The 26,032-nt window shown below is 36.5% G+C and overlaps 2 protein-coding genes across 5 annotated transcripts in view; one reads left to right on the top strand and one right to left on the bottom strand.

The window, feature by feature from the left end:
• coro2ba (coronin, actin binding protein, 2Ba) overlaps nt 1–10,878 on the top strand; it is a 49,371-nt gene extending 38,493 nt beyond the window's left edge. For 3 of the 4 annotated variants that reach the window (XM_067440716.1, XM_067440702.1, XM_067440725.1), the window contains exons 3-12: nt 2,847–2,963; nt 3,525–3,674; nt 3,891–4,055; nt 5,595–5,714; nt 6,279–6,383; nt 7,065–7,161; nt 8,412–8,524; nt 9,576–9,666; nt 9,749–9,888; nt 10,007–10,878. In XM_067440716.1, coding sequence (XP_067296817.1) covers nt 2,847–2,963; nt 3,525–3,674; nt 3,891–4,055; nt 5,595–5,714; nt 6,279–6,383; nt 7,065–7,161; nt 8,412–8,524; nt 9,576–9,666; nt 9,749–9,888; nt 10,007–10,186 — 1,278 coding nt within the window. In that variant the 3' untranslated portion in view covers nt 10,187–10,878. The remainder of the gene's footprint in view (nt 1–2,846; nt 2,964–3,524; nt 3,675–3,890; nt 4,056–5,594; nt 5,715–6,278; nt 6,384–7,064; nt 7,162–8,411; nt 8,525–9,575; nt 9,667–9,748; nt 9,889–10,006) is intronic. The other variant, XM_067440709.1, reaches the window with a different exon arrangement.
• Nucleotides 10,879–13,085: 2,207 nt separating this feature from the next.
• On the bottom strand, nt 13,086–19,713 carry anp32a (acidic (leucine-rich) nuclear phosphoprotein 32 family, member A). Its single transcript, XM_067440738.1, has 7 exons — nt 19,547–19,713; nt 17,331–17,480; nt 17,077–17,199; nt 14,449–14,647; nt 14,229–14,347; nt 14,088–14,142; nt 13,086–13,964 (listed from the first exon to the last, which is right to left on the bottom strand). The coding sequence occupies exons 1-7, from the start codon at nt 19,598–19,600 to the stop codon at nt 13,900–13,902; spliced, it is 765 nt and encodes a 254-aa protein (XP_067296839.1). The 5' UTR covers nt 19,601–19,713; the 3' UTR covers nt 13,086–13,899.
• Between the last annotated feature and the right edge of the window lie 6,319 nt (nt 19,714–26,032).

Raw genomic sequence — 26,032 nt, 5'->3', positions numbered from 1 at the left:
AGTTCTCATAATACATCCCAGATCTAGACACATGCGAACAATATTATGGCAGAACATTGGCTTTTCAAATGGAATTCCTCATTTGACAAAGGAGCTTCAGTTGTGGAATGGAAACTGCATTCAGAAACCATGATGAGATGGCCCAGGGAAAGAGAAAAAAAAAAGAGCATGAATAGAAGACTGGTATTCGCGATGATGTCATCATTAACTGTTTAACCATTTGGAAATGAAACCGTTCCTTTCCTTGACCTGCTAAGCCGCTGTTGACAGAAACTTCTCTGAATGATGATTTGTGAGGGGGAGCTGTAATAGTTTAGGATGATATCAGAATGTTTTAAATAATGCAGAACTACCATATAAACGACTCAAGCAGTCAGGCATAGAGTTAAACGCGTATACACACACACACACACAAGAGGGAGTTGGGCCATCTGGCAACACTGATAGGAAACTGCCAACAATTTCAGACTACCTTAACATGCCCAAAAGTGCTTTTAACTAGACCCACACCCATTTTTATAATGCCTCAGTTAACATAAAGTAAGCTTGGAAAACTGAAATATCCTTTGTTTAGAATTTTGTTCAGAAACCATGGAAAATGTTGAGCTTGGAAGAAGCTAAATAATTGCGTCTATAATACTCTAGACTTTAAAAAAACAATAGCACTGGCCAGTCATGTCCATTTTCTGGAGATGTGGTAGTGTAAATCTACTGTAAAACTACTCTCTCTTTGAATATTGACAATAGAATATTAATTATTATAATAGTCTGTCTAACAATTTGTATCAAATAGTATATTAATTAGTAAAATATTCTACCATTATATACATGTGCAGGTAAGCTATCTTACATATTTGGTTGTTAAAAATACTGATATTACATGTTTTTTTATTTATACCTACATTTAGAAAAAAGTTGTCTCTGCCGACAGGTCTGGCATAGCCCGACTAGTCAGATAGTCAGCTATTGTATTTTGCATATTATTTAGAAAGAAAAACGACAACTGTAGCCATGAGAAGTGCATGCTGGAAGGTGTTTAATGTGGGATCAGGGATTTTGTACAATAATAATAGCATCATAATCAAACATGAACTTCTATACATTAGACACGGAGAAGAGCAGAAATTATTTTACAGCATACTCTATGGACTGTTCACATAATAATGTTATATTGACTTCATATTTAGATAAAGCTATTTATATGGCACTAATGGAAGTGTGGTTCAACAAAGCCTTGTAACTTCTCTGCTAAGGATGTTATTTGTGCCCTATAGGAAACACCGTATTTTGATTGAAGGTTGCACTATTAGAGTTATGGTTGTCTAGACCGTAGGCACATCCACTGACATCATAATTAGTGTAATCGCATGGCTTTCCTCATGCATCATTGTGCTGCTCACAATAGAGGGTGTGGCTAAATATATTATCTCCTTTTGTCTCTGACTGTAAGATCTCAGACAGCGACTACTCGGCCTGATCTGCAGCCAACACATCTGTCTCAACAAGCGCTCACTGCCAACACACTCCTACACACACTAAAAAAGAATAACAATAAACAGAAAGTGGAAATTTAATGAATAATTAGAGAGTGAGGAAACAGAAGCAATGAAAAATAGGTGCACAATTCACAAGAGTCTCTTTCAAAACTTTGTCCTCTGCACGCATAAATGTCCCTCAGAGAAAATGAATCATAATCATGTTTGTATATTAGATTTCATGATGTTTGAATGCAATTAAATAATCATTTCGCATGCTTTTAATGCAATTAAAATATCATTGAAGATATTATGATAAAGATCACATTGTACATTAATTTGTCCATTCATTACACTGATAATGTTAGTAGTTTAGTTAGTCCTTTTTTTTGGGCTGTTGTGCCGACAATACCTGTCCGTTTAAGTCAGTTCTAATAAATTTTACATTTTGAAACATTGAGTTACACTACAATTTTATAGTATTACAAAAGATCAAGAAAATGTTCACTTAATTGTCAAATCATTATCATGATATGAGAGGCAATGAGCTGTTTGAATAAGCACTCTTTCTACACAGTCTATAGTCTTGGAAAACACCTTGACAAATTAGAAATCCTAACATGCAGGCAAAGATTTGAACAACAAACTAATAACCAAGTGCTTCGGCCACAGTATTCTAGTGACGGCTTTGGCATTTTATAATCAGTTATTTTAAATAATTTTCAGTGTTCTTTTGAGTTTTTAAATCTCCTGTGGGAAATCAAGACATTTCCTCACGCAGGAAAATTCTATTTAAAAAACACCCCTCGAGCAATTGCTGTGCTAATTTAATGCCATAATCTAACACAGATTTCCATCATGCTAATCTAGTAGAACAGCACAGAGAGAGCAGACATGAAGAGCAGAATGTGTGACAGCCGTGAGTTCATTGCTTTAACATATGCAACCAAGAAGTCACATGCTATTCTGTTCTTGACCAATAATTCACATTTAAGCATACAAACTTTCTTCAACAACGAACTCAGGTACTTCTCATATAACAGCACTAACATTGCACTGAAGCCCTGACCTATAGATGAAGACTCTTTCATAAGCAGCCCACTCAGGGTGCACTCATGCATGACCTGAACTACAAATCCCAAAGGACCTCAGAAAGAGGTCAATGGACTAAAGTGGCATCAAACATTCATGACATCATGACTACCACTCTGTCTACTACTGACTGTATGACTTTAGTTATGTAGCCCCACACAGTGGACGTTTGTGTGTATTACACTATGAATGTTTTAAACCGTCCTTATGTCTTGTTGTGTGTGTCCAAATGCGTCAGATCAGAATGTCAGATCAGTAAACTGTTCTTTCCTGCTGCAGTTTGGCCGCATCGAACCTCACTATCCAAAGGTCTGTGGTCACCAAGGCAATGTGCTGGACATCAAATGGAATCCTTTCCATGACAACATAATTGCTTCTTGTTCAGAGGACTCTTCTGTGAGTAAGCTTAAAGTGCAAAATCATCACATGGTCCATTTTTTTTATTTATTATTATTGTGGAAACATCTGTGCAGTGAAAACTTGTTTAAGTTGTTTGTTTCTTTTTGTTTTCATTAATGGAAAACCATTTACTTTCCATGGTCTGGATGGTGAAAGAGCTTTACCACATTAACCTGAAATATTACTCTATCAAACAGGACCAAATATATCATTCAGACGCATTATTTATTGAACCACAACCAGTCACATCAAGTCTAGGGATATATTTGCAAAGGGATAAATATTTAAATGTTATTTTCATGTTTGTTTTATATAAATCATTTTAAATGACCCTGCAAAAAAAAAAAGAAAAAAGAAAGAATAATTAATTTATTAAAAACAACTTTAATGTTTCCGTGTTTGTTGTACATTGCAGGCTTTTTGTCAGGAGACTGATTCAAACATTTATGAAGTTATAATTATACCTAACCTGACATAGCCAGAATCTTAAACCGTCATCATATAATGGTGCTATTGATTGGTTTATGTTCTGCATCTTTGTGTCTGTGAATGTGTCAGGTACGAATATGGGAGATTCCCGACGAAGGACTGAGAAGGAATTTGACAGAGCCTGTATTAGAGCTGTATGGTCACAGCAGACGTGTGGGCCTCATAGAGTGGCACCCAACCACTAGTGGGATTCTCTTCAGTGCTGGCTATGACTATAAGGTAAGAAAATCTTTTTGCATTTTATAGTCTCAAATTTAAAAATATGAGCTATAAAGTTAAGACAGTGTGGACAGTTGGTACTACAGATTGTATATGAAAACTAATTATGATTGTCCACAGTATGACCATGAGAGTGCCACACTGCCATTCACAGAAATAAAACTGTCAAAAGTTTGTATCTGAGGTATGACTAATGTGTTCTTTGTCACTCTGTAGATCCTGATTTGGAATCTGGAGATTGGGGAGCCGGTGAAAATGATTGACTGCCACACAGACGTAATCCTCTGTATGTCATTTAACACAGAGGGGAGCCTGCTGGCCACCAGCTGCAAAGACAAGAAGCTCCGCGTCATTGAGCCCCGCTCTGGGAAAGTGTTACAGGTGTGGATTGTGTGCATTTCGTCTTAGAGTATATGCAGCACTCACTTACTTACAGTCAGGCCTAGCAAACAGGCAAATTTCAATCACATCAGGTATGCATTAAATTGATTTAAAAGTTTAGTAAAGACATTTCTAATGTTACAAAACATTTCTATTTCAAATAAATGCTGTTGTAAATAATAATATTAGAATAATTGCCGAAGGATCATGTGACACTGAAGACTGGAGTAATTCAATTTCAAATATCAGCTTTTAAATATATTAAAATAGAAAATAGTTATATGAAATTGTAATATTATTTCACAATATTACTATTTTTATTGTATTTTAATCAAATAAATGAAGCCTTGGTGAGCATAAGATACTTCTTTTAAAAACATAAAAACATCACTGTCAAAAATTATGGTAGTAATAACAGTATATTTCAGGTTAATAATTGCATTACTTTCACAGTCATTTCACAGAAGGACTTTTCTTGTATCTAACTGCACTAAAAAGTAAAAAACTGTGAGTTTACATTATTGGAAAACACAAAAAAAAACTGTAAACAAACAACATCATACTGTATTTACAATGCATATACTATGAAGATACCCAGCATGCAGTGAGGCATGAATAGATTATACTGCAGAGTTTCGTGATTCTTGTTGTTTTTATCTGTGCCGCTGAACTTATTTTGCTTTGATTTTAGCTGTTTGTGTTGTTGGTTTATTTTATAATATAGTCGTATGTTGTATACGTGTTTTTATTATTTGTTGTGTTTTGTATGTCAAGTATTGTCTGTGTGCCATTAGGTGATGCTTTTAAGATCACAGTTTCACTACTGTGAAGGATCCATCTCTACAGTTATGAATATGAAAATAAGTTATTATTGGTAAATCAACATGCTTAAATAATACTAAAACAAAATCTTCATATTTATGCTAAGAATAGTTTGACTAAACTATTTTATATTCTAGCTTGTCAACATTAACAAATGCTTTTTATTTGTTACATTTCTGACTGTTAGAACAGAAATTTGATTATGAATACAGAGAGTCCAAGATCTCAAGCAAATGGATCACTTATCACCATTATGGTGACTTCAAAACAATTACAGTGGTAAAGAATTTATTAAAGTGGCATGGTTTAAGACAACATTATCATGTGAATTCACTGTTGATTCACAGTCATTTGTAAGAAAATGACCCAGCACACATTGATTTCACACTAAATTTATGACTACAGCAATTTATTGTAAAATAATACTATTTAATCATGCAAATTCCTGGTAATTATTTTTGGTGATCTTACCAACCCTAAAATATTTGAACTGTATATATTTTTATTTATTTATGTAACCATACACTCTGAATTATCGTTATTTTTTTCATTATAAAATATTTTATTATTCACTGACATTCAGAGGAAAAATTCACATCATCACTGTGTATTTTTGAAATGACCATTTTTCATTCACCCTGATTTTGTAAATTCACTTTTAAGAAAATTATTTGCAGAATTGAAATTTGTCACTTGTTTTTGTTTTACATTGTCAAGCAGGAGGCGAACTTTAAAAACCACAAAGTGAACCGTGTTGTGTTCCTAGGCAACATGAAACGACTCCTAACGACAGGTGTGTCTCGCTGGAACACACGCCAGATTGCTCTCTGGGACCAGGTGAGGGCAACCTGTGTCTGTGTCAGGTTTTGACCTGATCAAATGTCCCCGCAAGGGTAGTTAAACCTGAAATCACCAGCATGGAGGAGGAAAACAAATGAATAAACAAAATATTATCTTATACATAAAATGTAAATGCTAAAATGTGTCTGTGGGGGTCAGAGTTAAGAGTAGGTATAGTTTAATGGTTTTGAAAATATTATTAGTTCAGTATAAAGATAAATGAAGTCAAGTCGCCACAATAACAGAAAACCAAATGTGTGCTTTTGTGTGATTAATTCCCAAAACTCAACCAGAAATACACAATGTCCCTGATGTCTGCATTACCCTTAAGATTAACTGCTGAAAGACATTATGTTTCCTTCTCAGCATCTTCCCTGTAATTATTGTGTGATAATCACATTGATTGTTCTGTGTAAGTGTAACTAAACAGCTACACTCAACTGCAGTGGAGAGAGAATAAAAGAAGCTGGTTGCTTTGTTATTTGTGCATTGATAGGGTTCTGAGAAAGTCCTGAATCTCAACATAATTTGTAAAAAAAAAAAAAATCTCTCTAATGACAGGAGGATCTGTCCATGCCAATCATTGAAGAGGAGATTGACGGACTGTCAGGACTGCTTTTCCCTTTCTATGATGCAGACACACATATGCTCTACTTAGCAGGCAAGGTACACATTACTCCATACCGATAAGGATTCTTACATGCTTGTAAATATGCACTTTATTCAAAAGTGTGGCATCATGGCATCAGTACGTTTTTTTGGATGCAGTAAATTGTAAAGAAAGAAAAAAAGAAAAGAAAAAACATTTATAATGTAACAAAATATTTTCATTTAAAATAAATGCTTTTCTTTTGAACTTTCTGTTCATGAAAGAATCCTGCAAAACCATCAATCACAATTTCCAAACAAAAATATTACGCTACTCAATCATTAATCTTAATCATAAATCTAGAGCACCAAACAGCATATTAAAATGATTTCTGAAGGATCATGTGACACTGAAGACTGGAGTATTGATGCTGAAAATTTTGAATTGTTTTAAATTGTAATAATAATGTTACTGTTTTATTGTATATTTTTGAGCCATATTTGAGCATAAGAGGCTAAACATTGCCTTACAAAATCGTACTGACCCTAAACTGTTGGACGGTAATGTATATTAGAAATATGTTATAAAATATTATACTGTATTTCAGTTAAATACTGAAAAGCAACATTGATGCTTAAGTAGGTATCTGTATGTTGATATTTCAGAGTTACTTGAACAGACTGCCATCACAAATGATTACTTTAGTAAAAAAACAGCAATTGTCTTTGAACTGACTAAATAAAATGGTGTATTTGTAGGGGGATGGGAACATCCGGTACTATGAGATCACCCAGGAGAAACCCTACCTGCAGTATCTCATGGAGTTCAGGTCTCCTGCACCACAGAAAGGCCTCGGTAAAACTCAAATTCTCACCATTCAATGATCACACTATCCCAGCAACCTCTGTAAAATGGAGTAAAACACTTTTCAAATTAACCCTAGAATGCAATAAACAAACAAACAATAATAAACCCCAAACATCTACACAACTTGACCCATATTGGATTCATATGTTTTTCATAGAAAGGTTTTACATCAATATAATTTAATAATGTAAGATTTTGTTTTTTAAATAAATATTTACATAATTGAATTATGATCATTTGTTTTATGAGCAATTTAAGGAAAATCAAGGAATGAATTATGTTTACTGGAAACATCTTCAAAATCACACCATATCTTCATGTAGTATATGTATAATATATGTGTACCTTTAAAGGGTTAGTTCACCCAAAAATGAAAATTATTTCATTAATTACTCACCCTCATGTCGTTGGACACCCGTAACACCTTCGTTCATCTTCGGAACACAAATGAAGATATTTTTGTTGAAAGCTGATGGCTGAGAAAGGCTTCAGAAAGGCCTCCATTGGCATTCAGTATATTTCCACTGACCCACTCACAAGGCCCATAAAAGGTACTAAAGACGTTGTTACAAAGTCCATCTGACTACAGTGGCTGTACAATAATTTTACAATGCGACGAAAATAATTATTGTGCGCACAAAAATAAAAATAACGACTTTATCCACCAAGTTATTGATGTGAACTCGACGCATGCACGAGAATATGACGCAACTCCACCGTTCAAATACATGACCCGGAAGAGGAGGAGTGCCGCCATCGCGCGAGTTCACGTCCGAGACCTACACGGAAAGTCATTATTTTGATTTTTTTTTTTTTTTTCCACACAAAAACTATTGTCGTCGCTTGGTAAAATAATTGTACAGCCACTGTAGTGAGATGGACTTTGTAACGATGTCTTAAGTGCCTTTTATGGGTCTTGTGAGTGGGTCAGTGGAAATATACTAAATGCCAATGGAGGCCTTTCTGAAGCCTTTCTCAGCCATCAGCTTTCAACAAAAATATCGAAGATGAACGAAGGTGTTACGGGTGTCCAACGACATCAGGGTGAGTAATTAATGAAATAATTTTCATTTTGGGGGGAACTAACCCTTTAAGTGGATAGCACTTTTCTCAGTAGTTTATCCTTTAATACATCAGCGATGTATTGTGCTATTTCTTCCACATTAAGACAAAACCAACAATAAATATGCAAATGACTAGTGTCTAATTTTCAACTTCTCATATGTGTTTTCTGATAGGAGTGATGCCGAAGCATGGACTAGATGTAGGAGCATGTGAAGTCTTCAGGTTTTATAAGTTGGTGACTCTAAAGGGCCTGGTTGAGCCAATCTCTATGATCGTGCCTAGAAGGGTGAGCTTAAGCACCATGAAGATATTAGTTCACAGTCCACTGTTTCCAATTAAATAAGTCATTGAGTTCCACTGAATGTTGAGAGAAATGTGTGCAAGACAGTAGACGCGTGCCTTGTGTGGGGTCTCAGGTTATAGCTGCGTATCCTGTCAAAAAAAAATGAAGCAAGCCATCTGACAGGATGGAGGAATCCATCAACTCTCTTTTGCTGGTGTAACTGCTATCTCAGTGCGATGAGAGTAGTGAGCCGTGTAATAACCTCCACGTGAGACGCAGCATGTGTGTTTTGTGCTCTGTACAGAATGGGCAGTAGTGGCTTGGCCCATTATTGGTAAGGCTTCAAAAACAGTGGGAAAGACAGCATCCTCTCAACCCCACAATTGTAAAATACACACACACACAAATAAATCCAATAAAATTATTTGTATTATGTGAAGTGTTATACAAATGGATTTGGAAAAAAAATGGATCTCAAATGTTAGGTAGAAATATAATATTAGATATTTTAATATTAATGATACATTTTTTGATTTATTTAAATTAATATATAGCTAATATATAATTTAAATCTATTTATAATAAGAATTACAATTAAATAATATAAATATTTATAAATAATATTAAAGATTTTTTTTTTTTACTATTTTATCACACAATATATAGTCTTTATACCTTTGCTAAGAGGATCATCATATTTTGGAGTCCCTTGCATTAAAAGGTTTATAACCACCTGGTTTTACTCATACCATGGTTTTATTTATAGCAGAAACCTTAATAAACAACAAGCCCACATAAACCTGTAAGAATAAGGTGTTAAATACCTAGGATAATTTTCAGATACTGAGTTACCTTTTTGTCCAAAGATTTTATCCACAATGGACTAATTACACATTCTAAAGCGACCTTAAGTGCTCTGCACAATGAACACAATGATAATATTATGCTTTCTGTGACCTTAGTTGTTAAGACTGAACATTTACCTGTCCAGAGCCTTGATACTATCAGCCTTGTAAGTGTAAAAACAGTAAATGAAAACCCACTTTCTTTTCAGTCTGAAACATATCAGGAGGACATATACCCCATGACTCCTGGGACGGAACCTGCTCTGTCTGTTGATGAGTGGCTCAGTGGAATCAACCGAGGTAAAGACCTGCAGTTATTTTCAGAATAATGATATTTGAAAAGACAAAGGCTGAAATTAAACGAATACATGTACACGTTTAGGTCCGGTGCTCATGTCCTTAAAAGAGGGCTACAACAGACCCAACAAGCTGGTTTTCAAAGCCCCCGTGAAGGAGAAGAAGGGTGGAGTGGTCAATGGGATTGACCTGCTAGAAAACGTGCCTCCCCGTACAGAAAATGAGGTGTTACCATAATTCTGTTAAGAGTTATTATGGTTGTTGAAATGACAATTTAGCAGGTACAGTTTATGACTGAGTAGTGTTTATATATCTGTGTGAACATTTGCGTTGTGCTCTGCAGCTCTTGCGGATGTTCTTCAGGCAGCAGGACGAGTTGCGGCGACTGAAGGACGAACTTACGCAGAAGGACATTAAGATTCGACAGCTTGAGCTGGAGCTCAATAACTTAAGGAACAGCCCAAACATCAACAACAATAACAACAGCAGCAGCAGCAGCAGCAGCAATGGTAGCAGCATTTGACATGGGATCTGTCATTGATCTCCTAAAGTGACAAATTATAAGCCCCCAGTGCTGCTGAAACACACAGGCTTCCTTTTTCCTAACACTCAAATATCCGTCATTCAAGACCAGGGGAGACCAAGTGCTTGTCTTCATAAAGCAGTGTTTTACTCGACCCTCAGTGTTGACCCCACAGCTGCTTTGTGCAAAGTCGACTTTATTAGACTGATGATTGACTAACCCTGTAAAAACTCTCCCATCTTCAGTCACACTGCCGGTCTACCAGCAGTGGATTGATTCTCCCTATATGGATTCATTTTGGTGCAAGCTATTCATTACAATATCATCTCATAATTGTATACTTTAAATATTAGAATTATTTATTTAATTTTTAATTTCTTCCTTTGTGCCATTAGCCCTTGTTCTAAGCAGCTTAATAAACTCCATATAGAGATTTTAAAAAAAGTGTTTTAATAAGGTCAAACAGACATGCTTCACCCATCAAGCTGTTATCTAGTCTAAACACTAGTTCTATTGCATCATTAGAGTATGAACCACAGTGCTGTTTTACTGTAGAAACTCAAGTACTACAGTCTGGTAATCTTACATGACAGATGACTTTTACCCAATTGACGTGCTCCTGAATCCTGAAGTATCGAGTTTGTACTAATAAGTTTGGGACTCTGTTTCTTCAGATAAAATAGACCCTCCTCGCATTGTGCATTGTGAAATATGTTCAAGTCAGTCTATATAAGCAATATAGTTCAAATGGGTTTTTATTTAAACTTATTGTGAGGATTTTACAATATACGGATGAATTGTCAAATACATTTTTAAAAATTACACTTTGAACCTGATGATACATGACAAAATGTATTAAAAAAAACTAATCCTCATAAAATCCAACCATGAAATGCATAAGTAATAGATGTAGTATTAGAGACCTACGCTGTAGCTGTATCATAGGACAGTTCAAAGTACAATTTTTGATTCAGTAAGATGAATGGGTGGTAATTCTTTTATTTTAAAGACTGACTGTGATTTATAATGCAACAATTTTTTTTATTAACATTTAAATCAAACCTATATTTAATTGATTTCCATTTTCAGTTCTTATTTTGAATGAAGTGTCTTTAGTTTTAGGTTTGTAGCTTGTAACCATGAATGTATCCTTGCTGTCCTTTTCTAATGATTGACCTCTTATACAAATTGCTTTTTAGATGGGATGTAAATTCTTGTAAAATGCATTGTATTCCGCTTTGAACTTTCAGTGCAAGCCCTTTCAAATGTTTTATTGTAAAGTGGACAAATTCCTTGTGGGCAAATATACTGTATTATGGGCCACTACAGGTGCAATCACGCTATTCGATGCGCACTGCTCTGTAAAGGTTAACCTATTAATTATAATATATGAACACGTTTATTTTACCAAGAACAAACTGGAAAATCTCGTTTTTTAAAGTCGAATGGCACATTTAGAGGGCCACCTCTGATGTGTTAAATTGTTATCCCTTTCGAATCAAATTAACCAGTGATTATAAATAAGCTCTCAAACCTCGCTCGAGCAGCACGAAAAGCAAAGTCAGTCCTCCTCTGAATACAGCCAATGAGTGTGTGATATTTTCTCGCTGTCGCTATTTAGTTTTGCAAATATTTTACATCATAAAACAATAAGACAAAAACCCAGCAGCTCCAGCTTCATTATTGCATAGTAATAGCGCATTTTGAGTGCACTTCAAGTATTCTACCATTAGGGGGCAGTAAAGCCACAGTCTGGGTTAGCAGCACATAGGCCTACACTTATGGTGCAAATGCTACACAACATTATCGTCATAGACAAACACAGTAGACCTTAATTAATATCCTAGCCTGTAGTGTATGTAAAACCGGTAACCTACCTATATGTGCCAAAAAAGTGAGGAATGTGGTGTTTATTATGAGGCCTATACATTCCAAATCTCCTACCTTATACTTCACATGGGTATCATCTCGGATGTTGAGGTGAAGTGGGTTATAATTTAATGTTCGTAGTGAGATGCCAGAATATTTATGTAGTACTTGGGTCCCTTAATTTGGTGTCAGACAAGATGCTCACTGCCTATACAAGCACAATTAATGTTGAAATATTTCGTGCTGACAGTGCCTGAAGAATTATGAGGCAAGACATTAGGCTAACCTTTGTCTTTGATTAAAATGAAGAAAATTAATTGGTAATCACTACTCTGTATTTCGCCATTCATTATGATTAATAAGCTGACTAACTGTAGCATATTGAAGTAAAGGTAATTGCATGCAAAGTAAAAAAAAAAAAAAAAAAAAACTTCCCAAGAACACTAAAATGCTGAGCTAAATTTGCTCAATCGGTACATAAAATACAACTGTCTAGACTATAGCTTACTTTACCTGTCAATCTTGAAGGAAAATATGACATTCTGTCCCCACAGACTATCAGACATCTCAGTTACACTGTATGCAATGCTTTCATGTTCATGTTAACAAAGCACATGCTTATATAGTAAATATTCATTTGAACAAAAATGCTGACTTTTATTCATGTGAAATCTGAAGGCTTCTTTTTAATAAAAACTTCAATCAGTATGATCTGACAACTGGATACAGCTCAGATAAAATTGCGTATGCTTTCCATTTAAATAATTGGCATGACGCTTCTGAATACTTGCACAATATCCAGTTACGTATCATCAAAAATATACAAGCTATTTTCCCTGAGCTTCACAATACAATTTCACTTCATATATTCAATTAATCCGAAATATCAGTGGCGAGATGATATACACTACTATTTCTGCACATGACTCAAAAACAAACTATTGATCAAGTATGTAATCACAACTAATTACAATATGTGGATTTTCTGTGGCAGTCAGAACAGAGATATTTCAAATTACCATAGAGCCGCTTGCGTTTTCATTCATTTTATTACAGTTAATGGTTACAACTGAGATTATTTGTGAAAATGTCTGCCATTATCAAAGGGAATCAGAAAAAAAATATATTTGGTCATTATTTACAAAGAACACGAAACCTCTGAACTATCCACACAAAAGGGAGAAGGGGTTTAGGACTCATTTGACAAGGGCAGACATTCGGCTCTGAACATTAAAAAATAAAATAAAAATCACATTGAGAGGTTTAACTGTGCATGTCCAAGCAGACATCATGATGTATTCTTCATGCCTAAACAGCACGACACGTGGTGGTGAGGATGATGATAAAAACACCAAAAAAATAAAAATAAAAATACACAAATAAAAGATGCAATAAAAAAGTGGGTTAGAAAATGTTCTTCCTTGAAATCCAGTAGTCAACTTTAAAATAGAGTCAGCCATGCACTTCTAAAAGGTTTTTGGTTGTTTTTTTGTTTTTTAATACATAAGTCATCACCAGCATTTATCAACAGTAAAGACAGGGAAAAATTACAAGAGCATACTGGTCTGTTTTCCAACAATAATAAATTTCCACACTGTGTTGTCAGCCATTTGAAGAGCTTTTGGAGAAAATGAAGGGAATCAAACTGAAAGTACAAACCAAACCAAAAGAAAACAACAACAACATCAACAACAAAAAAGCTAAAAACAAATATTTAAACTGTGTCCTCGTTTATACTAACCCCACCCCCTACCATTTGAATACCTCCCCAAACCATCGAAGAGTGACAACAGGACAGATATACAGGGGTTAAACGGTCAGATCACAATGAGGGGAGTGAACGTTCAGTCATCATCTTCCTCCCCTTCCTCATCCAGTTCTCTTTTCCTCTTTTGACCCCGCTCCTCCTCTGTAAACACAACACACAAGGACCAGAAGTTGTTTACTCGTATTCTCACCCAACTTCCCAGAATTCAATTCACAGGTTTAAAGGTTAAATTATTGTATTAACTATAATCTTGAGACCACTTACCAAAATCTTCCTCATCATCTACCTCTCCATCATTTAACTCCTCTTCCTCCTCTTCCTAAAAGTGAGAAAAAGGCAAATATATATCATGTTTGCATATTTCAAATTTTTAAAAAGGAATCAACATCATTTTTCAGCATTAACCTCTCCGCTGATGTCCTCTTCTTCCTCCTCTTCTCCCTCTTCCTCATCATCCTCCTCCCCCTCTTCTTCATCTTCATCTCCTGGAGCTGCATCTTCATCGTACTCCTCCTCTTCTCCCTCTGCAGACAAAATTAGGTCAATGATAGAAGAATTCCTTTACGAAATGTAAAACATTATGCATCTTGGAGCACAGTATCAGTCAGACTCTTCAGAAACATACCATCTTCATCATCCTCATCATCATCTAGGCCTTCAACGTAAGCTTCAGCATCAGAGTCTGGTGCTTCTTTATCCTCTTTGTCATAGCCATCGAGATACGTCAGCTGAGGGAGCAGCTTGAAAACATTTTCTCTGTAGTCATTCAGATTTGTCACCTCACAGTTGAACAAGTCTAAACTTTTGAGGCTTTCCAATTTTTTCTGTTGGAAAAGGACAGGAGGTCAAATCAATGACAATAATAATACATAGCTGCCTTTAAATGACACAAATAAAGAATAAAATGCATCTAAAATACAAGTCAAATAGCTGAGAAGTAAAAAATTAAATACACATTCATGCATGCATGCATACATACATACATACATGAGTGCAAAATATGATAGAACTTCAATGACAAAAAATAGCTGCAAGCAGCCATTATCGGGGCCAAGCGCAAAGAAGAAGACAAGACATGCCAGCATGGCTGGAAGTCTCAAGCCAACTGCAACAATGAGCCATTAAGGACCTATTAAGTTGATTTTAGGCAAAATAGCAGTCAAATTTTAAATACAGTCAATAATAATGGTTTAATGGTTTATCACTTTCGACCAATAGGTGTCACTGTTACGAAACTGATGTGGTTTAGTCAGATTGAGATGACAATGACACATGCAAAGTTTGGTGTCAATATGTCAAAGCATTGCAGAGATACAGCCTCAAGAGTAATTTTTGCATCATGGCTCAACTCTGTTGCAGTGGTATATGAAAACTGTTTTGTCTATCAATCCGAAATCCATAAGTATTTGTCAGCATGGTCTGAAGACGATACGGATCAATTTTTGGTGAAAATCGGACAAACGGTCTAGGATGAGTTTGAAAAAGTAGATTTTTAACAAATAACAAGATGGAGCACAGATATGTTTGCAAAATATGGCAAAATTGGTATCTATCTTCTCGGCATGAGCCAATGAATGTATTATGACCAGTCTCATTACAATAGGCTAATTTAATCAAAAGTTATTAGCATTTTTGTACATTTTATTACAACTTTTGAGCACAAGGTGGCGCTGCCCCGAAACTTTTTGAATATCTTCGGGACATAGAGCGGAAGACACATACCGAGTTTTGTAACGATACACTAGTGCATTCTTAAATTATAGCATTAGCATTTTAAACCGTAATACTGCATTGAAGTCAATGGGAATTTCATGTTTTGTTTTATTATAGCGCCACCAAGAGGCACAATCCCACCAATTTTTTTATGTGTCCTCGTAGTGAGCCCATACATATGTGTGTCAAGTTTGGTGAAAATATTTCATTTTGTTTTGGAGTTATAGACATTTATATGAAAAAACACGTAAAAAAGGACTGACACCTGACTTTGATTGGATTTTACTACCCCTTACTATCAATATTTTGAGATTTGGGCATTAGCGTATAGCTATCGACCTATGTTTCCGAACTTCTGAGGCTGGTTTCGTCTCGATCGGACTAGCGGTTTCGAAGATATCAGCAAATGTTTTTTAAGCACTAAATTACAACTCTGCGCAAACCATATGCCGAAACCTGGCAAGTCTGGTATCGTTGGAGTCGGCAAGGATTCAGGAGACCAAAAAACACACTCCCATCAAAATATGTCAACCACACCCAAAGTTATAAGCATTTGAAAAAAAAAATTCTCCACTAGGTGGCGCTGTTTCGAAACTTCTCAGGCTACTTCAGGGCATCGTGGTGATGACCCATACCAAGTTTCATAACAATCTGTTCATGCGTTCATAAAATACAGCATTTTTGCACATAATTCAAAATGGCCGACATCCAAAATGGTCGACATGGTAAAATTGGATATCAGTCGACTCGGCATGACGCCCTGAATCTAATGAGACCAATTTTATGATTTTTGGATAAACGGTTCAGAAGTTATAAGCCAAAATAGGCATTTTTCGTATCTCCGGACAGGTAGGTGGCGCTGCGCCGAAACGCTGCATGTTGCTTCAAGTCATGCTTGTGATGACATGTACCAAGGTTGGTTTGAATACGATAAAGCGTTGCGGAGATATAGCCTTTAGTGTGTTTTTGCAACCTCCACGTAAAATTTGTTTGTGCGTTTATTGAAAACGATTGGACGAATCAACTTGAATTCCATAACTTTTTGTCAACATGCTCTGAAGATGATCTGTTTCAATTTTCGTGAAAATCGGAGCAACGGCCTAGGAGGAGTTCGAAAAAGTAGGTTTTTCAGAAAATTCAAAATGGCGGGAAAATTTGCATACCGGAAAATGACATCATAGGGTGAAATCGAATCGGCTTGAGCCAAGGAATCCGATGAAAAAAGAATTTTGTTTCTAGCCCTTAGGGGTCAAAAGTTATAAGCATAAATATGAGTGAAACTTTGGACAGGTGGTGGCGCTAGAGGGATTGAGTTAGAGGCACCAAATTTGCTATAGTGACAGCTCAGACTGGCCTCTATGAGTGTGCCAAATTTCACAACTTTTTACCATACGGTTCTATGGGCTGCCAGAGACTCCTATGGCGGAAGAAAAAGAAAAAGAAGAAGAAGAAGAAGAAGCAGAATAATAATAATAGGAACACTAACAATTTCAATAGGTGCCTCCGCACCTTCGGTGCTTGGCCCCTAAATATAGCTTACCAGGGGTTCGATGGTGCTGAGGTCTTTAATTTTGTTGCCACTGAGGTTGAGATGGGTGAGGTTGGGACACTTCTCTGCCAGTACCTCCAGACCCCCTGAGATTCTGTTGTCGCTAAGCTCGAGCTGGGAAAAACATGATTCAGTACCATATTAATAAGACTGTGGGGAAAGCAGACCGAAAATATATATACATATATTTTGATACTTCTAAAAAAAAAAAAAAAAAAACAAGTAGGCAAGAAACTGCCCATTACCTTTTTGAGTTTGTTAAGCTTCGGCAAATTGGCGACAGATGTTAAGCCTACGTTGATTGTGCTTAAAAATTCCAGTTCCTCAAACTCATCAGTGAGGCCCTCAATTTTGCCCTCATTTGACCGACAGTTGTCAAGCACAAGCTCTTTCACCTGTTTACGGGCACGTGGGATGAACGAGAGATTAAATGTTAAGATGAATGCATAGTATGAATGCAGTATGCAGTATGTTACAGTCTCTACCTGAGCAAATCAATGAGGTGATGGACAAGGTGGTTAATTCCGCTTAAATTCAGTTACACAGCTGTTTCTACCTTTTACAGCATACCAAGAACACTATGTTTACACTTTTATTATGCTGACCTACCAAGCAAAAACAAAAATAATACATTAAAAAATGCTTAAGAGGTAAAAAAATAAAAAAATAAAGGAAATGTATTATTTTTACAGTTTATCATCAATTTTTATTTACATTTTTCCCCCATTGTAATCAGACAATGAATACATTAATAAAGATAACAACAACAAAAACAAGTCGCCAATCAGGCGCCATTCAGTTGTAAAGTTTACTTCAGCATGCGGTCTACGGTAACAGATGGGGGGCATGTTTCGGTGCTTTGACAAAATCTCACATTTGACTCCCCATCCAACAAAATGGCTGACTCCGCAACAAGCGGCGTACATTGTTTTCTTGTAGGTAGAGCATTTTTATTATCGTGCGTGCGTGCTCGAACAGCAAAGTAAAGACGCGTAAACGATAGCCTGGGTGTTACACAAATTCATTGCATTGTCTTGGAAGAGCAAAGACACGAGGACGGACCCAAGAATTCACGAGTAGGAGGGGCAGAGAGGCGCATGATAATGCAACGGAGTCGCTCTTAAGCGAAAGGTATTGACTTTCACGGAATAAAGATGAAATTTCCGGCTTTACAGACGCTCGACTCTCTATATTCAGCGTTTCTGGTCGGTTAAAAGTATAGAGACGGCAAAAACTATTCTCTCTGTTCGATTATCGTGCGTCTTTGTTGCTGGTTAAAATGGCGGCTTGTCCTAGATCTTGCAACTAGAGCAGCGCAGCTTCAAGTTGCGTAGCGCTCACATAAGCGCCCAGTCTATGTAAATAACAAGCAGAGCCACACGGCTGGAAATCTCTTTATCCCGCCAGTTGAGACGCACAGAAGTGTTCGGACACGGTTATGACATTTTAATTACGAGTTCTATTACAGCGTTGATATGCGTAAAGGGGCAATAACAGGGACCTTGATAACGTTGCACTAAATTCATCAGAGGACGTAGTTACACTTGTGAGAATTGATATACAGTAAGGAAAACACGGAGGACATTAAAGAAGTAGAGAATGCCGATTTAGTCTTTGCATTCTGGCAATGTCGTCGACATATAATGCAGTTTTAAATAGGTTTGGGCACCTTTACGCAACTAGATATGCCGTGACACGATTCCTTTCTATACTGCCATTAAACAACAAATGCGCTCGTTTTCCCATCTGACTCAAATGGGCGACTATTACTAACGTAACAAAAGCCCACGAAAAGATCCCGCCTAAGTATTTACACAACTTTCTTTGATTGGGAAATGTTAATGCTTTTGAACTAGACTCAAATTCGTCAATAAAAGCGTTCTCCTGGAGAGATGCCACGAAATGTAGTTGACCGATCGTGTTTATCGCAAGCTATCTGTCAAACCGTCTGCACAGCTATTCACAAAATGCGTCCCACAACAAGTTAGCGAACTGGTCAACGACCACTGTGACGGGCAAGTATGAATGTTGAATTGAAAATGGATGTGCGAAAGTGTGAGAGAGGTATGAACTGGCGACAGGCGACTTTTGCAGCACTGAGGATGCAAAGGAAAAGGGCGCGTTCAGGGGCTACAAAGTTACAAATATGGCTTCTCACGCCGCTTCCCTTGTTTATACACTGAATGCATGGAGCTCTTGCAGTTTCCGACCACAGCATCATCAAAAGATCACTCGAAAGTTGGGGGGGAAATAACCAGTAAAACTGTTTAACTCACGGGCCGTGTATAGGTATAGTGAGATAACATCCATGGCTCTAGGCTTGTAACAAAGTCGCCGCAAACTTTTCATTCAAGACATCAACTTGACGCGTGCACATCTAGCGTTGTCCATCCACGCAGAACTACTCCAACCAACAGTTTTAATAAAATCATATCACTCAGCAATTAATAAAGATGCTTACGTCTGACGGCGTCCGGTTCCGCAACTCCAGATGAATTCTCTTTTTCATATCCATTTTATTGAACTCTAAATGAGTGATTTAAACCAAAGAGCGCAGTTAGACTTGGAGTCTTTGCTGCACATTCAGCTATAGCCTCTTAACAAACTAGCTATTGCGAGTCTCACAAACATGATGCCCCAGTGGGTGGGAGTTGGGTGTGGGATTGTCGTCACCGGCGGCCAATTAGAAACGCGGAATGAAATGTGAAAACACTCACAACTACACTGACGACCAATCAGCGGTCGATCACAGACTGGGTGGGGTTACAGGAACTGTTAGGTTGATCCAGCGAATCTGTTTTAGGGTGACATCTATGCGATAAAATCAACCGAACTGTCGAAGGCGACAGAGACTAAACATGGTTATTGTTGTTACTTTAGTTTTTAGTGGGTTTATCTACACTTAAACGAGAATATATGAGAGTTAAATGAATACAAGGACATCTCTTTTTTAAATAAACTGACGTGTTGGTTATATTAAACCGCTACAGTCGTGTAAACGAGGGCTGTACACATTGAATATTTCGTCAAATTTCTGCTTCTGTTTTGAAGCGCTTTCCAGGCAGGTAAGTACAGTCACTTTGGACGGATGGATGGTAGACCGTCAGGAAAACACGACCCCTCCCCCTTTTGGAGGGAATGCACGGTGGCGACCACCGAGACTATCTGCGCTAAAATCTTTATTACTTTAAGCCTAGTTTAAGCAGTGAACAAATCGCACTACATGTCACCATAAAGTCGATTTCATGCAGTGAAAGTTTTACATTATTTGGTTCATTTTATATAAACGCTGATATGCAAATAGTATAATGGCTTAAACAGATGAATCATTATATTTAAACACGAACGAAGGGACAGTTGCATAACAAAATGGACAAGACAAAACATTAGAAATAGAATATATATATAGTGTGATATCTATCAAGCGAATAGAGGTTATGTGACAAATCAACGTATTTTTTTATTTATTAATTTTTGTTCGGTTCTTAAAAATGAGCCTTCTATGGCAGAGCCCTATAAGTTAGCCACTGGTCTTATTAAAAACAAGTTTGTCACATGCACTTGACTGCCACATCGCACACTCCAGCCACGGGCCCACGCTTTTTCCAACAGTTCAAACAAGCCAATCATATTTCAGGGGGAGCATTCACTTCCGCTTCTCGCTTTGACTATTGTTGGTATTGAGGGGGAAAAAAACAAGGTCACCTGACTGTGCCCGGCGCCATCTTAATTCGCAAAATACAACACATTCAAATAATTATAATACCATTTATTGACTCTTAAAACGAACAAAAAGCAATAGACTTTACCTATATTTGATGTCATGTCTGTGTGTCGCTCCGCTACCCCTTAGAAAAAACTGTAGAGCAACTGCTTGGCGCATGATTGTTTTCACAAGTGCACCGGCTGGGTTGTTTGTTGAGAGAGCGCATTTCACTGGCGACTCTGTCGTTTTACAACGTTATTTCGAAATCACTTCATACCAGGACATTTTGCCCTTGAAGAAAACAGGAAAAAATCTTCTTCTCTCGGTCTGGACACTGACTCCAACCCGCGCAAGCGGGCTATTCTCAAGCCCTTTTGATTGTACTTGCGCATTAGTTGAGACCATTTTTCCTCTGGGTGTGTCTCACTCGTTGTCTGAACGTACTTGCTAGCAGTACTGCATCAACTCTGTGTGTGTGTGTGTGTGATGATTGCATTGCAGAGTGCGTGCACGATGTGCGCAGAGCCAAATCGTATTCGCACGCTTTGTGGCACACGCGTATACAGTCGCTCCTTTTCACACCACCGACGGATAACTTATGTGAGTGAATGACGAGGAACGTCAGCAGGACAAAACGTAGAAAATTAGCGAACGTGGATGAATATGTTTGTCATCCGAGTTAGAACTCATATTAACGCATTTCTTGCGCGGAAGACTATCGCTTTGAAAATTACGTGGGTACGTTAGTGAAAAATGGTGTTTGATCAAACGTTATGCTATTAAAAGGACAGATTGATTGATGAACATTAGCACCGTCTGCAATAACTGGTACAACTGTAACGTAAAGGATCAGCACGTGACGTGTTCAATCAACATCCTTGACAATTAGTGTAACCTCATAACAGTGCTTCTATTTTTAGTAACATTTTGTTACCCAATATCACTCATTTTGTGAGGCACCATATCAGAGGCATCCACTGTTTTCACAAAACTTGGAAGAGGCTGTGCAGAGTTGTGTCACAACTGCACTGCACTTGCAAAACAGACTACACACATTTGCAAGGATGCAGATGTTGCAGACAACATCAATAGGGCAGAACCCCTGTTTCTGAATCACACATCAGTAGACCTAATGCATAGCGTACTTCATGTCACAAAAAGTCCTATTTCAATTTATTTACTTCTTTATTAATAGCTAGAAGTAGCTATGCCACATGTGACATCTTTTTGCACAAAATAATTGCCAGACCACAACATTTGAAAATGTAGTGGATCTGATGGTTTCAATGTGTTTCTGAAATTACCTGGCACTGTAATAAAGAAATGTCCTTTCTTAAGTCTTCTGTTGAGATTTGACAGGAACATCTTGACTAAATGTTTCCGTAATAAGACCCCTGACCTATTATTTTGACTGGGTTAGGACTGTATTCACAATAAGTGAATGACTTACAGAATTTTATTACTGATTTCATGAACTCTTGAGGCCTTACCTGCTAAATTCTGCTTATGCTGTATGTGCAGTTTTTATGTTTTGCACTTTGTTATGAAAGCATTGGATAAGAACAAATATAAAGGAGTATTCAGTACAGATGATTTTATCACTCCGGAGTCTGTTTAAATCACCATGAAATCAAAATGGACAATTCTTTATATATATATATATATATATATATATATATATATATATATATATATATATATATATATATATATATATATATATAGATAGATTTTGATGGACTGACACACTGTTACAAAATATATGAATAAGTGGCTTAAAACAAAAAAAATTTTTGGGGGGGTGACAATTTTTGCACAGTAATGTGTGTCTATATATACACTAAAATTAATGTACCTTTGTAATCTTTAATCAACATAACTTCCCATAAAATAACGGATACAAAAGTGCCCATGCCCACTGTTTAATATACGGCTGCATCTTTAATGTTGTGGGCCTATTTTTCTTCCTGGGATCCTGGATATCTTGTTCAGACACGTGGCATCATAGATTATATTAAATACCAACAGATAGACAATTTAAACCTGACTGTCCCAACTAGAAATCATATAAAGATCCAAGGTTGGATCTTCCAACAGGACAGTGATCCAAAAAAAAAAAAAAAAATAACAAAACAAAACAAAATATTAGTCACTGAGTACAAAACTAAGCTTCTGCTTTGGGCATCCCAGTTCCCTGCCTGAACACTAAAATGAGTGGGCTGAACTGAAGAGAAGAGCTGGGAATCTAAAGGATCTGGAGAGATTCTGTATGAAGAAATTGTCTCTTATCTCTTGTCAGATGTTCTCCAAATTCATCTGGCATTAGGAGAAGACTCAAAGCTGTTATCTTGGTAAAAGGAGGTTGCAAAAAGTATTGAATAAAAGGGTATGATTAATTGTGAGCAATGTGTATTAAAGAAAAACATTTATTTCAAGATGAAAAATTTCCCCCATTTAAAAGTAGGCCTATTATTATCCGAGGAAATGTTAGATTTTTTTTTAAATAAATTTTTAAAACAAAAGGTCAAAAGGATAAACAATTCAGATTAATTGTCTTCTTCGGTCATATTTACCATGGGGATAATTTTGAGCACAGCTGTATAGAGGGAATATAACAGATATATAGGGAAGATACAACATAGGAAAGAAAAGGCTATCGCAACTTATGTTTTGTGCTAAAACTGCAGTTGTAAAGCTGCAATCCCTAACTTTTTGCTCTCTAGCGGTTAATAAACAGAACTGCATGCGTCTTGCGAAAGAACTTGTAGCCGGAGCTACTTATATGGCGAGTCACGCAAGGACCGTGCACCTCCGCAGCGGTACCTACCCGTCTGGCCTGAAATAGTCCCAATATAAACACTTATTATAAGTGTACCATAATGGTTCAGGGTAAGACAAAAACACGGTTTAGAAAATGGATTCATGTTGTACATTCTCATTATATATATTTTTGTAAATCTTGAACACAAAAAAGCTACGGACAGCAGTGCTAAGCAGACGCAAGAGATTTTGTACTTGATTGGAGTTGTTTTGTGACCTGAAGCATCTTTCAGATTTTCTGGATGGAAGGTTTTGGCAGTAGCCTAATCCTTCATTTATCTCTTTTGTGTCATGCAGGGCTTTGATAGATAGAGGGCAGCTGACATCTATAGTTGTACTATAGTGCTATGAAAATGCTTGCCAAATTGGTGTATCTGAATGGGGAAGATCCTGTTTTACACTTTTTGAAGGTGTTCTCATGGTGGAGGTATACTACTGGCCTTAAAGAACTTGATTAAATATTTATCTATATCACAAGATAATGAAATATGATGAGCTATGCATAAGTAAATACATCCTATACAACAACACAGCTGTTTTAGATACAGATGATACCTCACAAACAGCAGGCTAATCTGACTAGTCGATTTTTGAAGTGTGCTGTTGAGGGTCACTTTGTTTATTTAATTAGTGTCCACAGTTATTCAGAAGAATATGGGTGAAATACAGTGACCTAAATGTTGACCCGTGGTGTGGGTTGTATAATTATCTGTATAGGCTAGACCCTAACTATGGCTGAACGGTGCATTCTGCTGAAACACCACAAGATGACAGTCTTCCATCGGATGAAAACAGCTTTGCGAACCCAAAACGCTACAGAGTATTTTACAAACGTTTCAAACTCCATTAGAGATAATTGAAAATGTATCAGCCGATAAAATGTGTCGATTTGACCACTATCGGGTAGAGATAAAATATAAAGTTGCTTATACTACCTAGGCTATATAGGCCTACTACAATTTCTGTTTTTTATGACTTTTAAATGAGCCATCAAAATAAATTGATTTTCTATTATTCATTGTTCCTATAACCTATTTTCATTATATTACACAAAATAGGCTATAGATGCCGCCGCCAAGCACTAGGCACTATTATTAGGCCCTTTTTGAGGTTTAATCTAAAAAAAAAAAAATCCTTTCAGTGACCATTCGAGTAGGCTAGCCTATAATCTTTCACGATCAATAACTTCAAGGCCGACATATTTTTCAAAAAATTGTCGTCTTTATTTCTTTCGCAACAAGCCCGTGATAGACCGATGGCATTTTGCTGCCATTTCTGCTGTTAGTTAGTTAGTTATACATAGCAGACAAATAATCAATATCCTTTTTGCCGCTGTTTTAGTTCATGAAAGCTAAACATCCACATCGATTACCTTAGCAGGTGATGTACACAGTTGTTCCTTTCCCCTTTTAATAAGAAATTCCCATAGGCATGATACGTCTTACCATTTAAACAATTACAGTCATTGACATTATGAAAAATTTGCTGTTAAATCATACAGCAAATATATATATATATATATATATATATATATATATATATATATATATATATATATATATATATATATATATATATATATATATATATATATATATATATACAGAAGAGTAGGCTACGACCGTAAACCTTATAAATATCCTTTTTATAGGCTATGTGTATACTTTCTTGGGTCACCGTTGCAATGAAATATATTGACCACAAGAGGGCAATCTAAGAAAACAATTATGTGACTGAACACTTTAGGAAGTGTGTAATAGTCAAGGGTCCTATCTTAAGAGTTTCTGCTGCTTTGGAAGGTATGTCTCTAGTTTGGTTAAACATTTATTAATGTTATTGTCAATGATATATATATCATTTGTAATAAATAACTGTTGTATAAAACTAGAAAAGAGTGCAAAATAGCATTACTTCCACTGATGGTCTTGGATTTCAAAACCAATCATCTTTGCTAATCATCTTTTGAAAATCCAGTTATTTTGGCATGAACAATGCCTTTCTGACAACATCCAGAAGGAGTGGTGGCCAAATATGGGGGCTTGTCAGATGAAACAAACTGAAATAAACCCCTGCATTCATTATTAATGTTAATTGACTCTTAGAATCAGATCTAAGACAGAGATTGTAATATGATAGCCACTTAGAGAGTGGGTATGGATATCCTGCTGTACGAAAGCAGAGGCCGAATCAAATTATGTTGTCTAATAGTATTACATGTGGCTAATATAGTTTCATATTCATAGTTTTCCTTAGAAGGGCCGTTATTCCGATTTTAGGAATTACACGACCACTATGATGCAACTGAGGGTTGAAATCCACATTACCCAAAACATTAGTGCAAAATTACCTGCTTGAATAAAAACATTCTTCTTTTGTGTTCCTTCCATGGACTAAATATCACCATAAGGGTTTAGAATGACA

This window comes from Pseudorasbora parva, chromosome 1 (assembly GCF_024679245.1).
Source record: "Pseudorasbora parva isolate DD20220531a chromosome 1, ASM2467924v1, whole genome shotgun sequence".
NCBI classification, from domain to species: Eukaryota; Metazoa; Chordata; class Actinopteri; order Cypriniformes; family Gobionidae; genus Pseudorasbora; species Pseudorasbora parva.
Note: the sequence above shows the minus strand (reverse complement) of the source record. Positions and strands in the feature narration are given on the sequence as shown.